This window comes from Pleurodeles waltl, chromosome 10 (assembly GCF_031143425.1).
Source record: "Pleurodeles waltl isolate 20211129_DDA chromosome 10, aPleWal1.hap1.20221129, whole genome shotgun sequence".
Lineage (NCBI taxonomy): Eukaryota > Metazoa > Chordata > Amphibia > Caudata > Salamandridae > Pleurodeles > Pleurodeles waltl.
In genome coordinates this window covers 57,310,560-57,331,694 of record NC_090449.1, presented here as the reverse complement: position 1 = coordinate 57,331,694, position 21,135 = coordinate 57,310,560, and the positions used below count along the sequence as shown (strand labels likewise).

The 21,135-nt window shown below is 44.4% G+C and overlaps 1 protein-coding gene across 1 annotated transcript in view; it reads left to right on the top strand.

Annotated features, from left to right (window-relative positions):
- The window catches only part of CFP (complement factor properdin), a 98,450-nt gene that overhangs the window by 23,736 nt on the left and 53,579 nt on the right, over positions 1 to 21,135 (top strand). The window contains exon 2 of the mRNA XM_069209654.1: positions 6,604 to 6,754. Within this exon, the coding sequence (XP_069065755.1) occupies positions 6,604 to 6,754 (151 nt within the window). The remainder of the gene's footprint in view (positions 1 to 6,603; positions 6,755 to 21,135) is intronic.

Genomic DNA, 21,135 nt, shown 5'->3' with positions numbered 1-21,135 from the left:
CTCATTATGACCCTGGCGGTCTCTAGACGGTTGCAGGCAGCGGTCCTGCCACTTTTTGGCCGCCTGACGGCCTGGTTGTGCCGGCAGTCCCAATCCACCAGGGCAGCGCTGCCCTGGAGATTACGACCCCTCTATCCGCCGGTGTTTACAAAAGGCTGGCGGAGAAGGGGTGCATGGGCCCCAGGGGGGCCCCCAAACTGCCCATGCACTTGGCATGGGCAGTGCGGGGGGCCCCCTGGCCAGCCCCGTCACGCAAATCACTGTCTGTTGGTGCACAACAGCATTGCCGGCGGCTCTATAATGAGCTGGCGTAAATGTTGTTGTGCTTTTCTCGCTGGGCCAGTGGGCAGAAACTGTGTTTCCGCCCGCTGACCCAGCAGGAAACTCATCAAAGGGCGGGAGGGAAGGAGACTGCACTGGCGGTCTCCTGACGGTGGGAGTTTGGTGGGCGGCCTTTTTTGCCCGCCAAACTCGTAATTAGGGCCTTATTCTGTGTCCATACTGTGGACAGCTCCTCTTTCCTTTAGAAAGAACCCTGCCTTGTACAATAGTTATGTATAATGCAAGTGTCTCACACATAGGCAGTGTAAGATTCATTTTATCAGCCCTCGCAAAGGGACAGTCACTGTGGCGTAGCCATAGCATTCAGTTTGCTTATGTGTGACATTCCCATGTGTGCAGTGCGTTTATGTCTTACATTTCAAGCCTTGTGTGTGACACTCTGAGTGACATTTTATTGTGAGTGAAATCAGACAGTTGCATCAATGTCAAGAGGTCATTTTTAGAAATGACACCCTTTTCTCACATGTGACGGTCGTTAATGCTCCAATTGAGCCAGGGGAGCTTTAGATGAGAATCAGATAGATCTTTAATTAGCACGATTAAGTTAGATGGCTTACTCAGAATCGCAGAATATTGAGCCGAGGACAGGATTCAAGTCCTCTTCAACGGTTCTAAAGTAGACAGTTCTGGTCCCTAGGCCACATCTCATCCAGCCTTCACCACCTTCTCCCTGGAAAGTTCTCCAATTAGGCCCCTCTTCTGATCAACAGGGGCAGGTGGTAACCTTAAAAAGTGGTGCGGCTAGCGAAGTGCCCCACCACTCCCCACAAAATAAAATAAAATACCCCCACCCTAAAAAAGCCCTTAATAAAACACCCCCTCCTTCAAATGCACAAGATGAAATACTCCCTTCCTCCATAAGCCCATATTAAAACAACCCCTCCCTCCAAAGCCCCAGAATAAAGATTCCATGTTAAATTGAAATAAAAGTTACTTACCGACCGAAGGAGGTCCTCCCCAGAGTTCTGGAAACTGCAGTCTTCTATAGAGCTCCCTTGACCAATCCAAACACTTTTCTCATGCTGTTAACCAGCATGAGCGATGTGCCTGGATTGGATGGACCGGCTGGCCGGACACTCCTTCAGGCCCCGGAGGCCTATGCTTTCTCTCCGCCCTTAAGCTGTCTTAAGACAGCTGAGTTAGGAGCTTCAAAGTGTGCATGTCACTTTAGCCTGTGAAAAACAGCCGGCCAAAGAGACATGCGCACTTTGGGGCATCCAGCCCACACCCCCATGTCTTGTGCCTCCGGGTCACTGTCTGCAACGCGCACATCGGGGGGGGGGGAGAAATAAAATGGCAATGAAATTGTTTCATTGCCATTTTATGTTTTTCAACCTTGGCTCGCAGTGGGTGGGGGCGAGGGGTTACGCTCCCCCACTCTCACTGAGAAACTGCCGCTGCTGACCAAGTTTCTGGCATATATTTAGAAACTTTGTTTTATGGTTGGACATCCACATCTGTTTGATAACATGGTTTGAGCAGGGACTGATTTTGTACATTAATTAGTCTGGAGTGTGCTTTTGTGTCTAGTTCTTCAAATCTCTGTAGTTTGCTGGACTGGGATATGAGTTTCGGTGACAGTGGAATATTTCTCGTAATGTATTGATAATTGTACACCAGTACCCCCTTGTGGCCTTTGGTAAACAGTACTCGGAGCTTAGTTTTTATGTGTCCCATCAAAGTGAGAAACTGGAACTATACATGTTTATCTCACTTCAGGACACCTTTTTTGCATGACAATCTCAGACTTTGCAGTAATATGGGAAAATGTGTTATTTTTAACGCGTGGTGCGTGGCACTTGGCAGGGCTACATACCATGAACCTGCACTATTATAAAAAAAGAGGAGTTGTTTTTTCTCTGTTTTCATTCCGTCTAAATCTGAAAGGTTTGGGTGCTGCAGACAACAGTCTTTCTTCAGATCACCAACAGAGGGCGCTGGTAGCAGTGGCGTAGCGTGGGAGGTGCAGGGGGGGCCGGCCGCACCGGGCGCAACATCTTGGAAGAGACTAAATCCACGGGTTAGGGGGCGCAAATTACTTGCCTTGTCCCGGGTTAGGGGGCGCAAATTACTTGCCTTGCCCCGGGTGCTGACAACCCACGCTACGCCACTGGCTGGTAGCACCTAGATAACATGTTCACATCTTTGGTGCCTGTTAAATACACGCATTCATCAATCAGTGGCTGACTGGTGACCAGCTGGGTCATGCCGCATATGAAGTGTACATTTGGTATCTTTTGATTTGCCTGGCCTATAAATATTTTTTGTTGAACTATGGAAACTACGCAGCAGATGACGGATTATGTGACCAATGTGAGAATCCACAGTTGTGCAGAAAAAGCAGCGGCAACGGGATCACATGTATCTTGAGTGTCTCAGGATATCATTTTATACCCACATGTCCACATGGGATAGCTGCTTATGCCAGACTTTGCCCCCCACAAGAGTAACAGAACAAACAAACTTGCAAAGGCAGTTAAGGGCCAGATGTAGCAAAGGTTTTTACCCATTCTGTGTCTATGGGAAAAAGTGTTCGTACATATGGCCCTTATTAATGTGGTATTTTAGGTGGGTAAATGTCTCCAAGAGAATGATTGAGTTTCCATTACGGATATTTGTTATTTTAGTGCACAATCATGTTGTCAAATCAGTGACACGTGATGTGCAAGTCTTGGACAGGAGCTCTAAATGTCAGGGCCTCAACCAGGATCATTTACAAGTACCAAAATCAAACCACATGCTTGGACTACAACTGAAATGATCTAGGCTTCTTTAAAGATCGAGACCCATGTTTATGGGCTTTGTGGCATGGCACAGCAAATCTCCTTGCTGCGCTGCTCTGCGTCACAGGGAAAGGGCAGGAATGCACAATATTTAAAAGAATACTGCACATTCTTGTACTTTCCACTGCGCTGGTGCCCTTTAGACAGTCTAGGTCCAACATACGCACCCTTGGACCCCACGGTGTAAGGGTGCCTGTGGTGCATGCAGGATTGTTTAAGTGGCACCTTCTGCACAAAAACAACCCTGAGTGGCTATTTCCTCTTTCTATGTGGGCATATTTTTTGGCACATTCCTAGATTTACAAGTGCTTGTAAATCTGGGAATACATCAAAATCCATGGATGTTGCGTGGCAGAGTAATGCAACGCAGCGATTTGTGCTACGCTACATTACTTGAGATGTATGAAGCCACACAGGGCGATGGAAGGTGGCCTTTTATGGCTACCTCAATCTCGCTTAAGGTTTGTGTCGTTGTTGCACCACATTGTGTGGTGCAAAAGTGACTCAAACTGCATCATACATACGTCCCCAGTTTCCATATAAGCACCATCATTAGGGAAAACCATCAAAGTCAATTTGTAGCAAGTGTCACTATTCAGCATTCACCCTTACATTTCCACAGGGTACACAAGCCTTGAATCATACTATTAGAATGAGGATACAATCCCAGCAGAGCTGCTGTTTCTCTATCATGCGGAGTCCTACACCTCTCTTGACCAATTTCATCTTTAACTCCCATTCAACTCCACCATTTCAATTTGTTGTAAAAGAGTTTACCCAACGTACAATATATTTTCGTGATTATTTTATCAGTTCCATTACACACATCCAAACGAGACAGATGTTTCTGCGGACAGGCAGGTGACTGACCTACTATCATCATATTATCTGCCAACTTTAATGGGCGGTGGGCCAGATGGATATTCTGGGTGGCAGAGGTTTCACTATTGGCCTGGCAGAGGACTTTACGTCTGCAAAGCCATGAATACTTTGCCCACCAGATTTATAAATGACCGCTAAGAAGGCAGTCATTTATAAAGGTATTGACAGGAACCACAGTCATAGCAGTTCCTGTCAATGCATTGTACTGCTTGTTACAAGACTGCATCGGCAGGACACAGCACTGCAACACACAGTGAGTTTTTTTACTTTTCAAAAAGAAAATCCTGAGGTGGGATTTTCTTTTTGTAAAGAAAAAAAGTATGCTCCCCTCCCCACAGGAGGCTTCTCCCATGGCGGGGGGAGCATTAGAATGTTTTTACTGTTCCTTACCGCCAAGTTTTATCTGGAAGGAGCAGTTGAAGTGCATTAAAAAACACGTATGGGAACTGTGATGCTGCATGCAGTGGGGGCGGAGTCAGCGAGCATGGTGGCGGGGTCAAAGGTGGGGCTAGAAAAAGTAAAATATTCTGTAAGTTTTTTTGGTCTTTCATCATCAGGTAGCGACAATAAAATAACATGCAGCTTGATTGAAAACAAATAAACAAAAGTTGTTACTCATTGGGAAATACGCTATAGTACTTTAGGAAACCTCTATTAGTTAATGCACTGCAGAGGTCTGTGTGTCACCAGAGGGAACAAATAGGTCACATCATGTGACAGAAAGCACTGTGGATATGTAATCCATTATTTTAAACTTGGATTACACACAGTATAAGAGATAGACTGCTACAAAATGTGCAAAATGTTTAAAGTAAAATGGTTCTTCCAAAAATAGATTTTACTACTACCCAGAGTGTATGTATTGCAACGTTTTTACATTACTGTCTCTTCATAACCTATTGGTGTAGTAAGTGTGATATAAATACTTTACAATTAAAAACCTGCATTTCACAACCCAGTTGTTACCTATGTGCACTTCCGCTCAAAAAGAATAAATCTTTGTCATCACAACGCCTCAAGCGATTAGGTAAATTAAAGCCAGTACTGGCTCCAAAGCATCCTTTACATTTGCAGATTAACTAGTAGTGCACATTTGCATTTCTTTCATGCAAGCAGGCACTCCGGCAGGAAGGCTTATTTAGCTATCTGCCTGGCTTCGGTTTCACCCCACAAGAGACTCACTTAATGACATTTCAGCGGAGGCATTTAAACTGTGGGAATTAACCATTGTCGCGCCCCTTCGATTCCGCCCACTTTGAACACTGCCTGGCAGCAAGTAATAGTAAACAAGCATTTGCAATGCAATAGGTCTCGCGTTTGCTCGAGTTAGAGCTATTAGCATTGTAAATTCCTAACTGGACTTTTCTTGCCATATAAATTGAAACTTAAAAGTAAAATAGTTGACATAAGCAAGCCAATTCAAAGTGCCACGGCCACCATGAGAGTGAAGGAGAGACAGAAAAGGAAAAAGAAGTTTGCTCACAGTCAAACGTATGGGCAAACGTTGAATTATCCATGTAACAGGGTCGATGGCCAAGGTGGTAACAAAACTGCCCCAAGGAGGGACAAACATAAAGCATTTTCCAATGATAAGAAAGGATTTTTGAAAGGCAAGCCCATGAACGAGTGATAATGATGGGAATGCGGTGGGCGTGGCTAACAGCCCACAGATAGATTACAACACGTCAGAGCACTTGCACGCTCAACCTAAAAATCCAAATTAGGTGGGTCATTTCTCTGACAGCTCTTGCTTCCAAGGGCCATTGGAGGGGGTTATGGCAGAGAGAGTAGTCTCTGCCATGATTAATCTCAAGATGTGCCGCATTTAAATGAGGTGGGGAGGCTGCATTCTTGTTGGCGAGGACGGAGTATCCTTACTGCCAAGAAATTAGGCCTTTTGTATCTTAGCTTGGGTTCTATCGGAGAGCAGTGTTTTTCAAGCCACCAGCTAAGAAGTATTTATAAATAGATACTAAGCGCTTACGCTAAAGTTTAGTTTTAACAGAAAATCTGTTTATTTGGGGAGGAACAGGTAAACCTGTAGGAGGGTCTGCCAGCAGAATTCTCTGGATTAGCATATTTGTTTTCAGCATGCTCTCTCTATTGGGAGGAAACTCCACTGGTGGATTCTCCACCAGATTTAGAAATTCTTCCACAAATCATTTTCCACCAAGCTAGTTAAATTTGTGAAATTCTGTAAAATTGATACAAATCTAACACAGATTCATACACTCAATTTCCCAGAGATGAGTATTACATGGTGCATATCTCTGTTAAATCATATGAATTTTTTAAATTTAAAGGAAATGTCAGAATATGAAGAATTTAAGAACGTGTGCCTTTTGTCCTGGGGATTTACTCCCAGCACAAATGTATTCTGTGAGCATTAGGGTCTGTCACCAGAACTTCTTCCACCAGGAACTCCCTGAGAGCAGTTTCTCAAAGGTGCAACTCATGTTGTGCGTGGCAGGGGGCGTTCAGTGATGGGCATTAACCTAATGAGATAGCCTATGGGAACCCACCTCTTTCTCACCTCTGATCATGTTTGTCACCCATTGGCTTCAACAATAATCACTCTGCTCCTTTCCTCTTATAGTCTCAGAGAGTGTTTCCTGCTACAGTAACTTCAACAACGCTGATGGCAGCTGCGTGGACTTCCTTGGCGATGACGTTTCGCAAGATGATTGCTGTCTGAACCATCAGTATGGCTTCAAGCATGATGAAGGCTCCCCCTGTGAAGCTTGCTAGTAAGTATGATTGATGGTTGGAGATGATCAGTGTCAAAGGGCAGGTATCAGCCAGTGTGGTCCAACAGCCGTAGTTGGGGATGCTTGCCTCTGGTATGCTGGGGCTTTCCTACTAGGGCTTTGCAAACCAGGTCATGTACTCCCCTTTTGCGCTCGATTCTCAGGGCAGCAAGGGCAAGCAATTAAAAGCTTTTCAGAGAGCTAATGTGAAGGACAGAGACTCAGAACTAAAAAAAGTGAAACAACAGACACCAATATTGGACTGTCCAGTTCAACGCTTATTTTAGGAAACAGAGGTACTTTAACCTCACAACAAAACAAGATGTCATCTTCAATAGTGGAGGTTCAGGTACAGGGTGTTACTAAGTACACCACGGGACTCTTGCTTGGTTCTACAGGTCCTACACCAACAATTGTGGTCTAGCACCAGTGAAAACAACACAGGGAGAAATCGGGTACAGGTGTGGCTTCACTAGTAGGCTTGTGCGAGCAAACACTAGGTTTGGAAACCTGTACCTAACACGCTAATTTTTTTATGCTCAAGACACATCCTCTAAGTCATCGCAGCAGTTGTGCAACTTATCTGTTCAGAAGCGGCCTGGCATGGGGGTTGGTGCTGCACCGTTAGTGGTGCAGTCATCTCCTCAACCAGTGCGCCAGAGGTCACAGGCAGTGGCCCCACCGCGTTGATCCCACCACTGGGAAGGAACACCATGTGTGGCCTCAGCAGCAGTTACTCTTTTCTGGAATTGCAGCCTGCATGCCAGTGGATGTTCATTCGCTACAGCGGTGTTGTTGGGTCTCACATGACTTGCAGCATGGTGGATCAGTGGCATCCCTTTTGTCATGTTGCATTAACGCTGGACTGCATGCTGTCATATGGGGGACTGCGGAGTCCTCTTCACACAGTTCACTACATGAATTGCAAAGAGAGACCTGGTGACTCTCACAGCTCGGGTCAATGGTGGTCACACTCGTTGTCACATGCCCGTTCTTCTTGGTGGAACATGGTTGGGCTTCTCCTCCTTCACGCTTTCTGCCCCTGTAGGGCCAGATACACTCCTTCCCAGTGGCAGCTCCTCTACATGGGCATAAGAGCCTTGCCTCCCTACTTTGAGCCGCCACCCCTCTTGAAAATGTCTTTTTTTGTTCCATAGTAAAATTCATGTTTGCAGAGCTTCGCAACGCAACCCGGCTGGGCTACTGCAGTTACTTTCATTGTTGCCAAATGACAACTGTGGGGGGAGGCATGGCTGCTGTTGCCAAGGAGAGGGTGCCAGCTGTGCTGTGTAATTAAAAGTGCGCATGACAGGCTGGCAGGTCCCTGGAATCGGCCAGCATGACATGCGTTGTTCAGGCTTCTCAGTAAGAATGCTCACTGCCTTGAGATCACAGTGCGGAGCAGCAAATGCAAACCTCTGAGTCTTCATTGGGGCGCTGGGTTCCCTGGTCCATCCAATCCTGACACAGTTCTTATGCTATGTAATATTTAAACATCATAAGAGCTGCGTTGGGATTGGCTGTTAGGCACAATTGAAACTGCCGAACTCAGGCACAGTCAAGCATGAGAGTGCGGGTGGGAACAGCATACACATGGCCAATAGTGGGGCGCTTTTATATTAAAGCACAGGACAATTGCACTTTTTTTTAAATTATCCTTTGTCCTGGCTTTCTTCCAGCAGTGAACGCGCTAAAGAGATCCGTGTGCTGTCAGCTGAGTTGTGTGTGTTGTCTGCATCCCGCTAAGGCACCTGTGGCCGTTGTACTTATATTTCAAGATAGAAATAGCAAGATGGGTCCCTGAGCTTCACTCATAGTCATCCTCCACATAGAATCATTCAGATGATATCTCTGACTCAAGGGGTGCACCCTTCTTTATTTAGTAAACACAGGACAAGGCCAGATGGTGTACAATGCACTGTCACTATGATGGTGTTGAAATGTCTTAATTTGTCAGCGCAGCTGCTCAAGACGAGAAAGGGTTTGCTTAATTTTTTTAGCAGCAAAATAGAAAAGTAACACATGATTTGTGAGGGAACAAAATGAGGAGGGAGCTGCATGCACTTAGTCAAATAAGTAAACATTTAAAGGTAACAATATGTGTCATTTGTGTCCCACTCTTACATTTCAAAGAATTTCAGATTGATTCCGAATAAGAAATAGCCATTTCAGTTTTCATTGTTATATTGTTAAGGTCACCATTCCTTCTGTGCATAAATTCAAAGTGATGTTTGCCTCTCATTTTTTTATGAACACATTTTTTAAAATATTATGGCACATGCCAGTTAACATTAGAAATAGTTAGCAGTATCAGTGATACATAAAAGGTATGATTAGCCATTTCCCTGCCATCATCCCCCACCCGATCCCATGTATTCATAGTCTATCATTATAAATGTGTAGAGTCTGACCATCTCAGGAGACTTGGAAGTTTCTGATCTCATCCTCCAGCAGTCGCATTTGGGTTTGCACTGGGGGCAGGACTATATCTCATTATTCGGCTCATCTCATCTGGGATTTTGGGGTGTTTCTGTGGGCAACCCCTAGCTTGACATATTGGTATTTCAAGTCCCAAACAGTAATCCATACCCTGCTTCCATTCAGAGATAAATGCGGATGTGGTCAATTTCCACTACTTCGCTATAGCCCTCTTGGCGATTGTAAGTCTCAAGAGGAGGAGTGATTGTTTGTACCTATTGCCCCCCAGGCCATAAGAGCTGTGTGGGAGTATCAGTCGGGGGTCCAATGGGATGGGTCACGCAAAGACCTCCCCAAGGTATCGTGTCACTTTGAGCTAATATTGTTTTAAGACAGGACAGCCCCAACACAGGAATGTACCCTCTGCTGTTCAACATCGGAGACATGAGGGAGAGGTAATTACTCCCATGCACCACAGGAGGTGTCTAGTGTCATATGCCCTGTGGAGGTATTTCTGCGGTATCAGGTGCAGGCGCGCTGTAATAGCCGCTGCCCTAGGAGCCCTTATGGCCTCCGCCCAGGCTACACCCTCTAGGTTAATAACATCAGCCTCCCAGGCTTGCCGAAGGGCTGGTAATATGGATAGGCTCTTTAATACTAACAAGTGGTATATTTTACAAATTTTGTGGGTCCCACCATGTCCCCATAGAGGAGCTTTTCTTCCAGGGGGTTGAATTGGGGCAGTGTGTCTAGATTTCTGATGTATGGGGTGAATGCATGTCGTAGTTGAAGATATCTATGGAATTGGTGGCAATATAATTGGTTGTTTGTTTGCAAATCTTGAAAGGTTTTCAGTGTTGTGCCACTCAGAAGGTCCCCAAGGAGTGAAATTCCGATCAGGTCCAATTTCCTGAATCCCACAAGCTGAACCACCTGTGGCATGATGGAGCCATGCCACAGGGGTGTCATCTCCGTAGGCCTACCTGACCAGCCCAGGCGTTTCAGTGTTCTTCATCACGCGGTAATGACCACCTGTGTTGCAGGGGGACCTGATCAATAGTCATGGTACTTACTATAAAAGTAAGCAAGGAGCGGAGTGTCACCTATCGCCCATTTTTCAGTCATGTATGCAGGATCATCAAGTTGGCCACACCACCAGTTATTTATAAGCAATAAATGTGCTGCTCCGTAGTAGGAATACATGTCAGCCGTGGTTGTGCCCCCGGAGTAGGTGGATTAAAAACAAGTGGTTAGAGCTATGTGGGGTGTTCCACCATTCCAGCGGAAGTTGGAGAGGGTATTGTTGATCTGACAGAACTAACTGCATGGGCTAGGGTATGGGTAGTCTTACACTCTCTATAATAGCCGCAGGAGGGCGACCATTTTAAATATCAATGAACGACCCAGTAGCGATATAGGGAGAAGTGACTATGCTTTAATTTCTTCTTGAGCCTTGGTGGTGACTGATTCAATATTCCTAGTACAGGATAATTCTTTTTGCCTCTCATTTGATCACTTCTACTGACAGCATGCACCATTGCAAAGTCCTGCAAACCACCTGCTTGTCGGGGCAATGCTCTATTGAAAAAAATATGTGCCGGGGCAGTGCTACCCCTACAGTGCTCAACTTGTAAATGATTAAGTGCCGGGACCCAAAGTTTTGCTCAGAAACCTCAGCCAGCGCTACTGAATATTGGTGTGTTGTGTAGTCTTGGTTTACCCTCATGCCGGTCCATTTTACTCTTTCGTTCAGGCTTTTGCTTTCTTCCTTTGACCCATTCTTCCATCGTTCTCTTTTTATCCTCCTTTCCCATGTGCTTTTTTCTGTCTCTTGCTCTGTTAAATGTGTTAGTTCCCAAAAATGAGTGCCGGTGGTCTCCATCTACAACCATTGACTTAAATTAAGCATTGGCTACCCCCTTGGGTTTTGGGGTTGGTTACTGCAGACTACACCAGGGTAAAGATAATACAATGTGAACAAACAGAGAAGTCGACACAGACAGGGGGCTGTGACTACTGTGTTGGATAAATTAGCCACCTACTAATGGCAGGTAAAGGAGATAGATGCAAAGTTCCTGAGGGCAAATATCTTTGCACAAACTCTGCTGTAAGATGCACCTCTAGGTGCTCTAATTTTCAATATTTTCTTGGGAGAGGATACCTCAATACCCCCTAGAAAATGCTGGGCTAGAGTGCTTCACTCACTAAATCCAATATAGGGCATGCATTTACGCCCCACCATTTTTAAATTACACCAGCCGCCACTGCTCCTTCCATCTCAGAGCAGGCAGGCAGGCTACTAGATGCTACTCAGATGCACGGCTCTCCAGCAAGATGCACAGACTTCAGATGACCCTCTCCCACTTCCAGGAGACTAGTTGCCAGGCAGACAGCAGACCTATATCCCAGCAGGTCTTAAAGTACTCTACAGAGCACTCCCTTCCATGGTCACAAAGACATTTGGACTGTGTGAATGTTGGGTGGTTTGGATCCCACTTTTATACACATTTTCTAAACAGGTGAGGTGACTCCAATGTGTAAGGAACTGGAATTTGTTTGAGGTGGTTTATTTTCACATTTCATTTTTTGGCTGCTGCACAAACAGCTTTTGTGCAGGGAGATGGCTCTCACAGCAGGTTTTGATGATGCTGCCCCCTAACTGGCATATCCAAGGCATGTGCACAATGCAAAAAGAAGACTGCACCCGCTGTCATTCCTAAATTAGCACTCAAGGATAGACAAAAGAGGCAGGCCTTCCCTAGAAACATCCTCACCTACAGTAACAGAATCTGCAGACCCACCCTCTCCCCTGCTACCCACCAAATAACAATGCTCAGGAAGCACTAGTTAGCAACACCTCGCTAAAAAGTCCCGAAAGGATTTCTATGGGTATCCCTGTCTTTATCCTGCCACACTTAGGTGTCTGAGTCTCCTCCCTGGCAGTCAATGCACTTCTACTTTCTTGGGAAGTGGTGTTCTATATATATATATATATATATATATATATATATATATATATATAGATATCCCCTCCCCCCTTCGATTAGCCCAGAAATAATAGGCTAAGAACTACTTGCGGAAAAGTCGTGTCTTTATAGACTTATTTAGATTTAATAAGTCAGAATTCTTGAGACGCTTATGAGGAAGCTCATTCCACAATTTAGCACAATATGCAAAAACATGCTGCAACCTCTACTTCATATCAACAACCCAGCAGTCCTAGGTCATGCTAGATGACATGCTTGGTATACCCCCCCCACCCGGATCACAGAATGGGTTCTGGAGCTTGGCCATAGCATGGAGAGAACACATCACACATGCTACACTGACTTGTTGGCAAAGCCAAAGAAAAAGCCAGTGTGCCAGCTTCACATGCAGTTGCATCTTGAGTTGAAGTATCCTATTTAGTTACATTGTGGTGTGTTTCATCTCTGTAACACATTCTTCTTCAACTCTGATGTGTACACACAGAAAAAGAAATATAAAAGGTAATTATCCATACATGCCATCCTTGTACATGTAATACAATCCGCTTATAGCACCATCTAACAATATGACCTTTTACAGTAAAATTGCAGTTATTGAAGTTCAACATCAAAGGTTTCTGCCGAGATGTTCCAGAGATGGAAAAGCAGGAAGTCTTCTGCTGCTGTAAAATGTCGTTATTTGTTGTTGTTTTCACACCAGGTCAAAGTAGGATATGTTCAGACAGACCCTGGACTGCTGTAATAGAAACAGAGGGGATTACAGAGAAAAATTAGATTTTCATTGATTATGGGACTCATAGGAGAGAGATTAAATGCTGGTGTGGATGGTTTTGCAGCAAATATTTCCTCATGTAAGAAACTTGTATTTGAGTATCTTTTATTTGTACCTAAATTTGTAATTTAAGGTAAAATTATGAAGAGTCTCGGCAGGAAAACAAAAGATACAGGAGTGTTTGAGCTGAGGGCAGCCTTTTTGTCCCTCCACTTTCAATTACTAACAAAAGTCAGGAGGCAGAATGAGCAGTGAGCCAGAGGTGCTGGTGCCTGCAGGAGCATTGGGACTTTTTTTGATTCTCAGTTATGTCTGAATACAAAACCACCTGGCAAAAAGAACCTCCTGGTAATAAGAAAATAAGAGACAGACCTTCAGAAGAAGGTAAAGGTTTGTACACACTTAAATACACCTAAGGGGAAATTTACTAACTTTTCAAGCAATGCTATGCAGCAAGCGAAGTTGTTGCTCTTTGTTGTGTGAAAAGGAAGACATTCTCTCTCTTATCGCTGACACACCTGTGGCTGCCTAGCACCAATCCAAACACCCTAGCAAGGTTCCCCATGCTTAGGTCAGGTTTATTTTTGTGCAGGAAAGAATAACTTCCTGCACAAAAACTATCCTTTGAGGCTTTTTGCTCTTTGCATGTGTGCTGCAGAATACTTTGCACAGTGGCCCAAGGTTTACTCAGGGAAGTGGTGTGGCGAGAGACACAGAATTCAGCACAAGTCAATTTATAGTTAATAAATCAGCTTTGTGAATAACTGGGTTATTGATTACCACTATCTTGTTTGGTCAAACCCTAGTTCTAAGAGAACCTCTGCTCAGACCGTGGTACCTATGGCACAAGCAGCAGGCAATCCCCAAAGAAGTGCATGGTAAGGTCAAGCAGTACAGAACATTTCAATATTAAGAACATAATAAATGAAAATTTCCAAACTAATATAGAAAATTAGGTGACCCGGATACTCATTTTCAAAGTATTTAAACAAAAAGTACCTAGATAAAGTAAAGCTCCAATGAAAAAGTTTGCCTTTGAACTGGCACATCAGCTCCGATGCGCAAGTTTTCATTGTGCCACCCTGTGCCTCCCTATCGACACCATGGTAGCACTGTACTTATAATACAGCACACCATGGTGCTCTTTAGCGCAACCTCGCCAAACTTTTTGGCGCAGTTGTGGTGCTTTGCTAGACTAGCGCCAAAAATGTTGGTGCTAGTCCAGCAAAGCTCAGGGAGGCCCATAGGATAAAGAACTAGTGTCACTTGAATGCTGCCCTGGGCAGGTGTAAAATAATGATTCTAGAATGGCGCTGAGAAATCTTGTAAATTTCAATGCACCATTTTTGTGGGCCTCCCTGTGGGGGAACGCCCCCCCTTGCATACATTATACCTGGGGCACCTATAATGTGGTCCAAGCATTTACAAAGTGGCGCAATGGTACGATTGCGCCACTTTGTAAATATGGCGCCGGGTGAGGGCCGGTTTAGCGCCATAGTAGTGTAAAAAAAAATATGCTACAGCGGGGCTAAAGTGTGCGAGTTTTTTTAATATGCCAGCAAGTTTCTGAAATGGTGGTCAACATCTTCCAGCAGGACAAGGTCCCGGACTGTGCCAGTGAGGGTCCCATGAAGCCATATACATCGTCATCTAGCTCTTGCTGAAGCACTTGGTTTTGGTGCCAAAAGCACTGAGTAGGGCAAAGCTGGATTTTGTGCCAAGGTTGCTTTGCCGGTTGGATAGATTTGCCACTTCGCCCCATGCCAAGATTTTTTCTTTGGACTTTGTTACTTTTTGGGAAATCTGTATTCTCCAGTATAGCAAGAATGAAAGTTGTAGCCGGAAAGGCTGGATAACTTTACAGTGAATCCAGCTGACCCTGTTGTCAGCACAGCAAAAATCTCCAAGCATGACAAACTTGGTTTTCTTGCCCGCCTAGCATGTGACCTTCCCGGGCAAGCCTCACAACCTTTTCTCCAACTGTTGGGAACTTACTTTCTGGTCAGTCCTACGAGCTTACCTCCTCTGGCCAGTGTTTAGGCACCGGTCCTCTCTCCAGCCAGGATGCCTGCTGTCCCCAGAGCTCTATGGTCAGCTGACTCCTCTTGGCATCAAGAGTCATTCTCCTTCTAATTTCCCAGGAAACAGGAATTCAACCACTTCAACTTTGGAGGGCAGGTCCAGTCCCTGGGTTCCATTAGGAGTCAGGAATCCTTGAGTCCTTGAGTCTTTGAGTCGGTCCTCTTCTTCCAGCAGGAGTCTTCTTTCATCAGGGCCTTCTTCTTCAGGTTGAGTCCTCCTAAGTCCAGGAATATTCCAGGAGGTGGTGGTGGTTAAAGTGCTATGGTTAACCTGTGCAGTAGCCAGTGATTGGAGCAGTCTGCAACCGAATCCCAACTAATTTCTCCCAGCCCGCCTCCTTTTACAGCAATTCAACTTTGCCTTAACGCAAAGTTACCCCACAGTCCCTGTTTCAATATAGCAGAACCCTTCCTTCACCAGACACCCTGTTGTACGCTCCTTAGCCACTCCCATATTTAGATAAGCTCTCTATCCACCTGCGGGGGATCCAAACTGGTTCTCTACCCCACTTGGAATGGAGCCTGGCTGTCTAGCAGGGCCCTACAATGGAATAGGAGAAGCCCTTCCCGATATTCATAAGAGGTAGTTTTTTGCCAGTCGTTCTTGGTGAATCCCAGGTAGCTTATGCCCGGTAAGAAGTTTGCAGGTAACACCATACCGTCCCTCTTGAGCTCACAGGCAGCCCTTTGTCTCCTGAGCCAGGTTTATTAACTCTCCCATCAAAGGATTCATATTCCAGTGGTGTGATGAGTGGCAAAACTGGTTTTAAGCCAGATCTGCCTCAGGCAGCTCAAAGCGCATGTTAACGAGAGTGCTTTTCAAATCACATAATCAAAAATTGGCTTTTTCCATTAAATTCGATTTTGAAAATTAGGTAGAAAATAACTTTGAATGACCTTTCTAATATTGTCCAATGTGGAGCTACAGAATTAGATATTCTAATCACACCAAGGTTTGTCTAAAACAACATGTAGCTGGACTTGCATAGTCAAATAGCTGTTCAGCCCTCAGTCAATGTGGAGGCACACTTTTTAAATAAATGGCATGCCACTTTTTCATACATTAGGGGCCCTGACTCATGGGCTTACAAGGTAACCTTAGAGTTGATATATTGACTTATAAAAGTAGGTTTTCCTACATGACAAAGACACTTTTCTGGGACACGTTTTATTGCAGTGCCTTTAAACTGCAGCTCAGCCAGATGCAGACATTCACATGACAGCCTTATATTTCTGCCATAAGTGTGGGCCGTATAATTACATACTTTAGCCCACATATGACATTTAACTCCCATATGATTGGTGCTTTTTCAGCATCATGTACTATGCCCTTACAGGAAAGTTACAAAGATCAATTGGTTCATTACAATTTTCACTATGCCATTTTAGGGCCAGGCACAAACGCTGTGGCACTGAAGAGAAGTTTTACAGTGCAGTCCTAGCACCATCAAAATAGCTTTAAAAAAAGTGACAAATCTTGGATGACTAAATAGAAAATATGAATATGTTATAAATAGCTAGCCAGTACTTTTGATTAAAAAGAAAACTACTTTATGCTATAGACAGCTAAATATTACACAGAGGAAATTATTAAGGCACGTAGACAAACAAAAAGAAAAAGATAAAGGCTGTCCACAATGAGCTGTTTCAGACGACTGGCTTTTACAGAGGTGATAGCCCTCAGCTTGTGGTCTTGATAAAGCTTTGTACTTATGCCAAGATGGGGTGATGCCCAAAAGTTCTTTGTTATTGTGTCTCTGACATCCACCTTTGACCTGTTTTCTTTGTTGAGTGTTTCACTTTACTTTTGATTAGGTTGCACCCAATGGCCCAAAAAGTATTCTCTGAAACATGTCCTGTTTTGAGCAACACACCTGTGGTTCCTCGCCTAGTTAAAAGCAAACGCATGCACCAAAACAGTGGCAAGTGGAAGAGCGGGTGGTCGAACTGGATGGTGGGAGACTTTCCATAGATAAGGATCAGGAGAAGGCACATATGTCCTCATCACAGCCTGGCCCAGAGCCACACCCTCTTGATTCCTGTGCTGTTTTTTTCGAACGGCAATCTAGTCTAATGAAAATTAAGAGTATACCCCAGCCCAAACTGGCACACACTGCTCACAAAAAGGGATGGGAGATTGAAACCCCACATCAGGAGTCATTGATTGACTGGAGACGGGTATTGGTAACTGAGCATCTGGATCCCCAACTCAAGCAGCGAGGGGAAGTGAAAAATTAACAAAGCAGTACTACAAGAAAGCTTATCTTTGGGCAGTGCTATTGTGAACCTGTTTATATACAACTCCACACATCAAGGGGCCTACAGCTCAAAACGTGCAGCCCAGAGTAAGATTTATTATGACCAACCACACACAGAGTGGCAATTCTGTAACAGCTGGACTGTGGGGATTGATAGCTTTAGGTAATCACAACCCTGGCAAAATCATCTAGGCCAAAGAGCAGGACCAAGCAGACCCAAAGTCCTGTTGTTGACATCCAGGGGCACACACTGGAAGATTCTGGGACTGAGGGCAAACTATAGTTCTTTGTCACGCTAATCACCCTTTGGCCTTAAAGTTTTGGTGGGAATTTGGTGCTTAAATCCTTCTTCACATCCTCATCAGACATCAGGCCACCATGCTGTGATCTACTCTTCTGCAGATCTTTCCCTCATGAAGGGGTGGTTCCAAACACCATCATCACAGTTGTTGGCTTCTGCACAGAAGGACATGATCAAGCAGAACTTCTAGCAGAGTTCAAGATACTCATTTCTGTCAATAACTTGTCAAGGAGAGTGACCATCAGCCATTTTCAGCCCTTTATTTCAGCGGATAACATAGGCCCACTTCTGTGGACATCCTTTCTTGGGAAAAGAGAGCAACCTTTGTTAGGAAAAATTGTCCCGGCATCTTGATCTGCAGCCTGCACCCAGTAACTATCTCTGGCTGGCAGAGGCAAATGTGATTTCTGAAGCCTCCACTTAATTACATTTAGGTTTCGGGGCGTTGTTAAGTTCACCACAGCCTGTACCAGGCACAGTCTTTTGTTCTGCAAAATTAGCAGAAAGAGCATTTCGAATTGGATGTGCCCTTAAAGCGGTTGTTAAATTAAGGTACAAAAGAAGGAGAGACCATCCATCCAGCCACTACACCATGTACATCTGTCTCTGGTGATGCTTGTGGGAATAAGAAAGGAGAAAAGTCACAGGGCTGCTGCAGGAGATTGTAAAACCCCTCTTACACTCTTTAGGGCCTGACTCCAACAAAAGGGAAGCTTAAAGGGCCCCATCCCAATGAACCCGAGCTGCTCACCTTCAATCTCCATTTTGTCAGCTGTCAACACACAAGGATTCTAGATAAATCCTGACCCCTACACAGTGAAGCACAACACATAGAGCCTACCTCTTCCATGCTGAGTAAACATGCAGGCTCCAGCCGTATCCCAGATGGATGCAGTGAAGGGCCTGTTGGATGGGGCCAGGCCGACCTTTCTACAGCAGACTTGAGTAGGCATCCCTTCCTTGAAGACAACAGGAGAAAAGATGGCTTGTACCTTTTACTACATTGAAATGCTGCTTCACTGCCAGTCTTACAGCCATTTGTGAGAGAAGAGTGGTCACTCTCAATGGGTGTACTTTTCATGAAGCTCCAGTCTTCAGAGCCATGCTCTTGGGTCAAGACATTGCACAGGAGGCAATCAATGAACATCTATGATTGCCATGTTCACTGAGAACATTAAAATCCTGAAAAGGCCTACCAAGACATCACAAGCATTTTAATACAGAGCAGGGGCACATGCTTCACAGAGCATGCAGCTGAAGTTTATGGCCCCAAAGGCATGAATCTCTACCCTCCCTCAGGAATGCTAAGAAATGGCATACTTCTTGTATATTGATAATCTACATGTATGGTGTAGTCCATTCTGTGTTTTTATTAGTAGTAGTTACCAAATAAAAGGTTTTAACCAGAACCAAGGCACAAGAGCTTACATCCTTGCCGCAACATAAAATCTCATTGAATAGACCTAGTGAATATTAGCAGAGTTTTTTCCTTGATAAAGATGTGTGCGATCTGTGACTCAAACACCAGTGCTTTCTCACTTTAGTTTAGCTGTACTAGGGAAATAACACATAATTTGAAACTGATATTGTAATAATAAATGAATGGGTGCATGCACATTTATTAGAACACGTGTTCCAAAGAGCATGTGACATATATATAATTAATGCGGTCCACCAAATTCAGTGTCTGTGATGGACTTTTGGTGGAGTAGGTGGGCCTGCTCTGGGGCTTTGAACCTAAAAAAAAGTCTCGGGAAAGACCTACAAAGCTTGGTGTGGGTTCACAGTCCCTGGTCATGAAGCTCGTTATTGGTTCACAAATCCTACTGTACGGTCCATGGAACGTAGAGCTGGGCTGTGGACCACAAACCCAAGTGTGACATCCATCAATTCTTTAGCGATTATTGTTTTACATTTCATTCATAGTGGGATCACTTTGGGGATCCTCACCTGACCAGTGGTCATATTTTACCCCTCATGCCCCTTTATAGCTTGTTTCATTTTTTTCCCAAGAACGTGTTAAGAGTCTCTGCATGCTAAAATGGCAATTGCAACTTTTTCTCCAAATTGTGACTATACAATCATATCATACTGGGTTCATGGACCCAGATTAATGTTCAGAGACTAAAAAACACCAGAAAGGAGAAAAAGGGCCAATTTATAAAACTTTAGGTTGCTGAGGGTCCAATAAAACATTATTTAGAGCAACTATACTAACAGTAGGCCTAGGCGTTATACCCTGCACTGCCGGCGGAGTAGACAGAGTTTTGGCCACTCTGAGTTACGCCTGTAACAAGGAGTTCTGGCCAAATTCTACGACCTCCGCGCTGCAGAGTTTTTTCTGGTGCGCGGCTCACCAATGGTAAATTGGCAAGCATGTCCAAGAATTGGCATTCCATAGCACAATTTTCAGTTCCTAGGAGTGCACCTGGCACAATTTTTACAACGTGGGAGGTCACGGTCAGTTGCTTCCATTCATGGTGGGAAAGCTGCAGCTCGAGTAGAAAATCTACTCGAGCTGCATCAAAACCAAGTCGAGCAGCAGTGCCCTTTAGTGCGCTGTGTGGTGCCGTTCTTTCTGATTTCTCAGTATAGAATGAGCTCCTGGCCCTAAAAATCAATGCGGGCACCATGATGTGCTGATTTCTGCCCACTCGCGGAACTCTGTGGAATATCGCAGTTTTTATATAACTCCACACAATTCCGCAGTGTAAAACTTCATGAGTTCCACCCAGGCCTAACTAACAGACATACAGTACAGTGAAACTATCATGATAAAATATTTGTTTCTTTCTTTCTTTCTTTCTTTCTTTCTTTCTTTCTTTCTTTCTTTCTTTCTTTCTTTCTTTCTTTCTTTCTTTCTCACAGAATATATGTTATGGTAACTTTATTAACAAACATACCTCTGTAATACTCACAAGGCTTCTCCAATGTGACTTTTATATCAGTGCACTGATTTAACTCGTGTATCCTGATTCTCTTTAAATACCTTTCTTTATAGCTGCTAAACATGACAAAAAGCATGGCCTAAACGATACGTGCAGATCTGTTGAGCATAATAGGCTATTTATTAATACTGTTGATGGAGGGGAGGGGCATATGCACATCTGTATAAATTATATATAGTGCAAAGTAGCATTCAAACTGTATAGTGATTGTTCAGCAACACTTTCCACTAATTAGGTAACTTCTAATCAGTGCTTAATTTTGAAGTCCCATAAAACTTATCAGGGGGCCACTTCTGCTTGCAGTGGCCACTGACATTGTCTGCGCTGCCAATAGCAGTAACAGCACAACCAGAAACTATCGCACTGCAAAAGGTTGACAATTCTGACTATTCCAGGCCCCCAAAGCTGTGAGAATGGCTTTGGTGGTAGCTATTGGTCATTTTAAAGTATATTGAATTAATAATCAACTACTGTTGTGGTTGTTTGTAAATTAGAGAAACAGTGCCACCATGTGGCAGACTGTCATAAGTGCTGGTGTGACAATCAAGTGCTGGTGCCAGGCACTGGAAACCACTGGCTCAAAATAAGCACTGCTTATGATTTGCCTTTTTCGCTG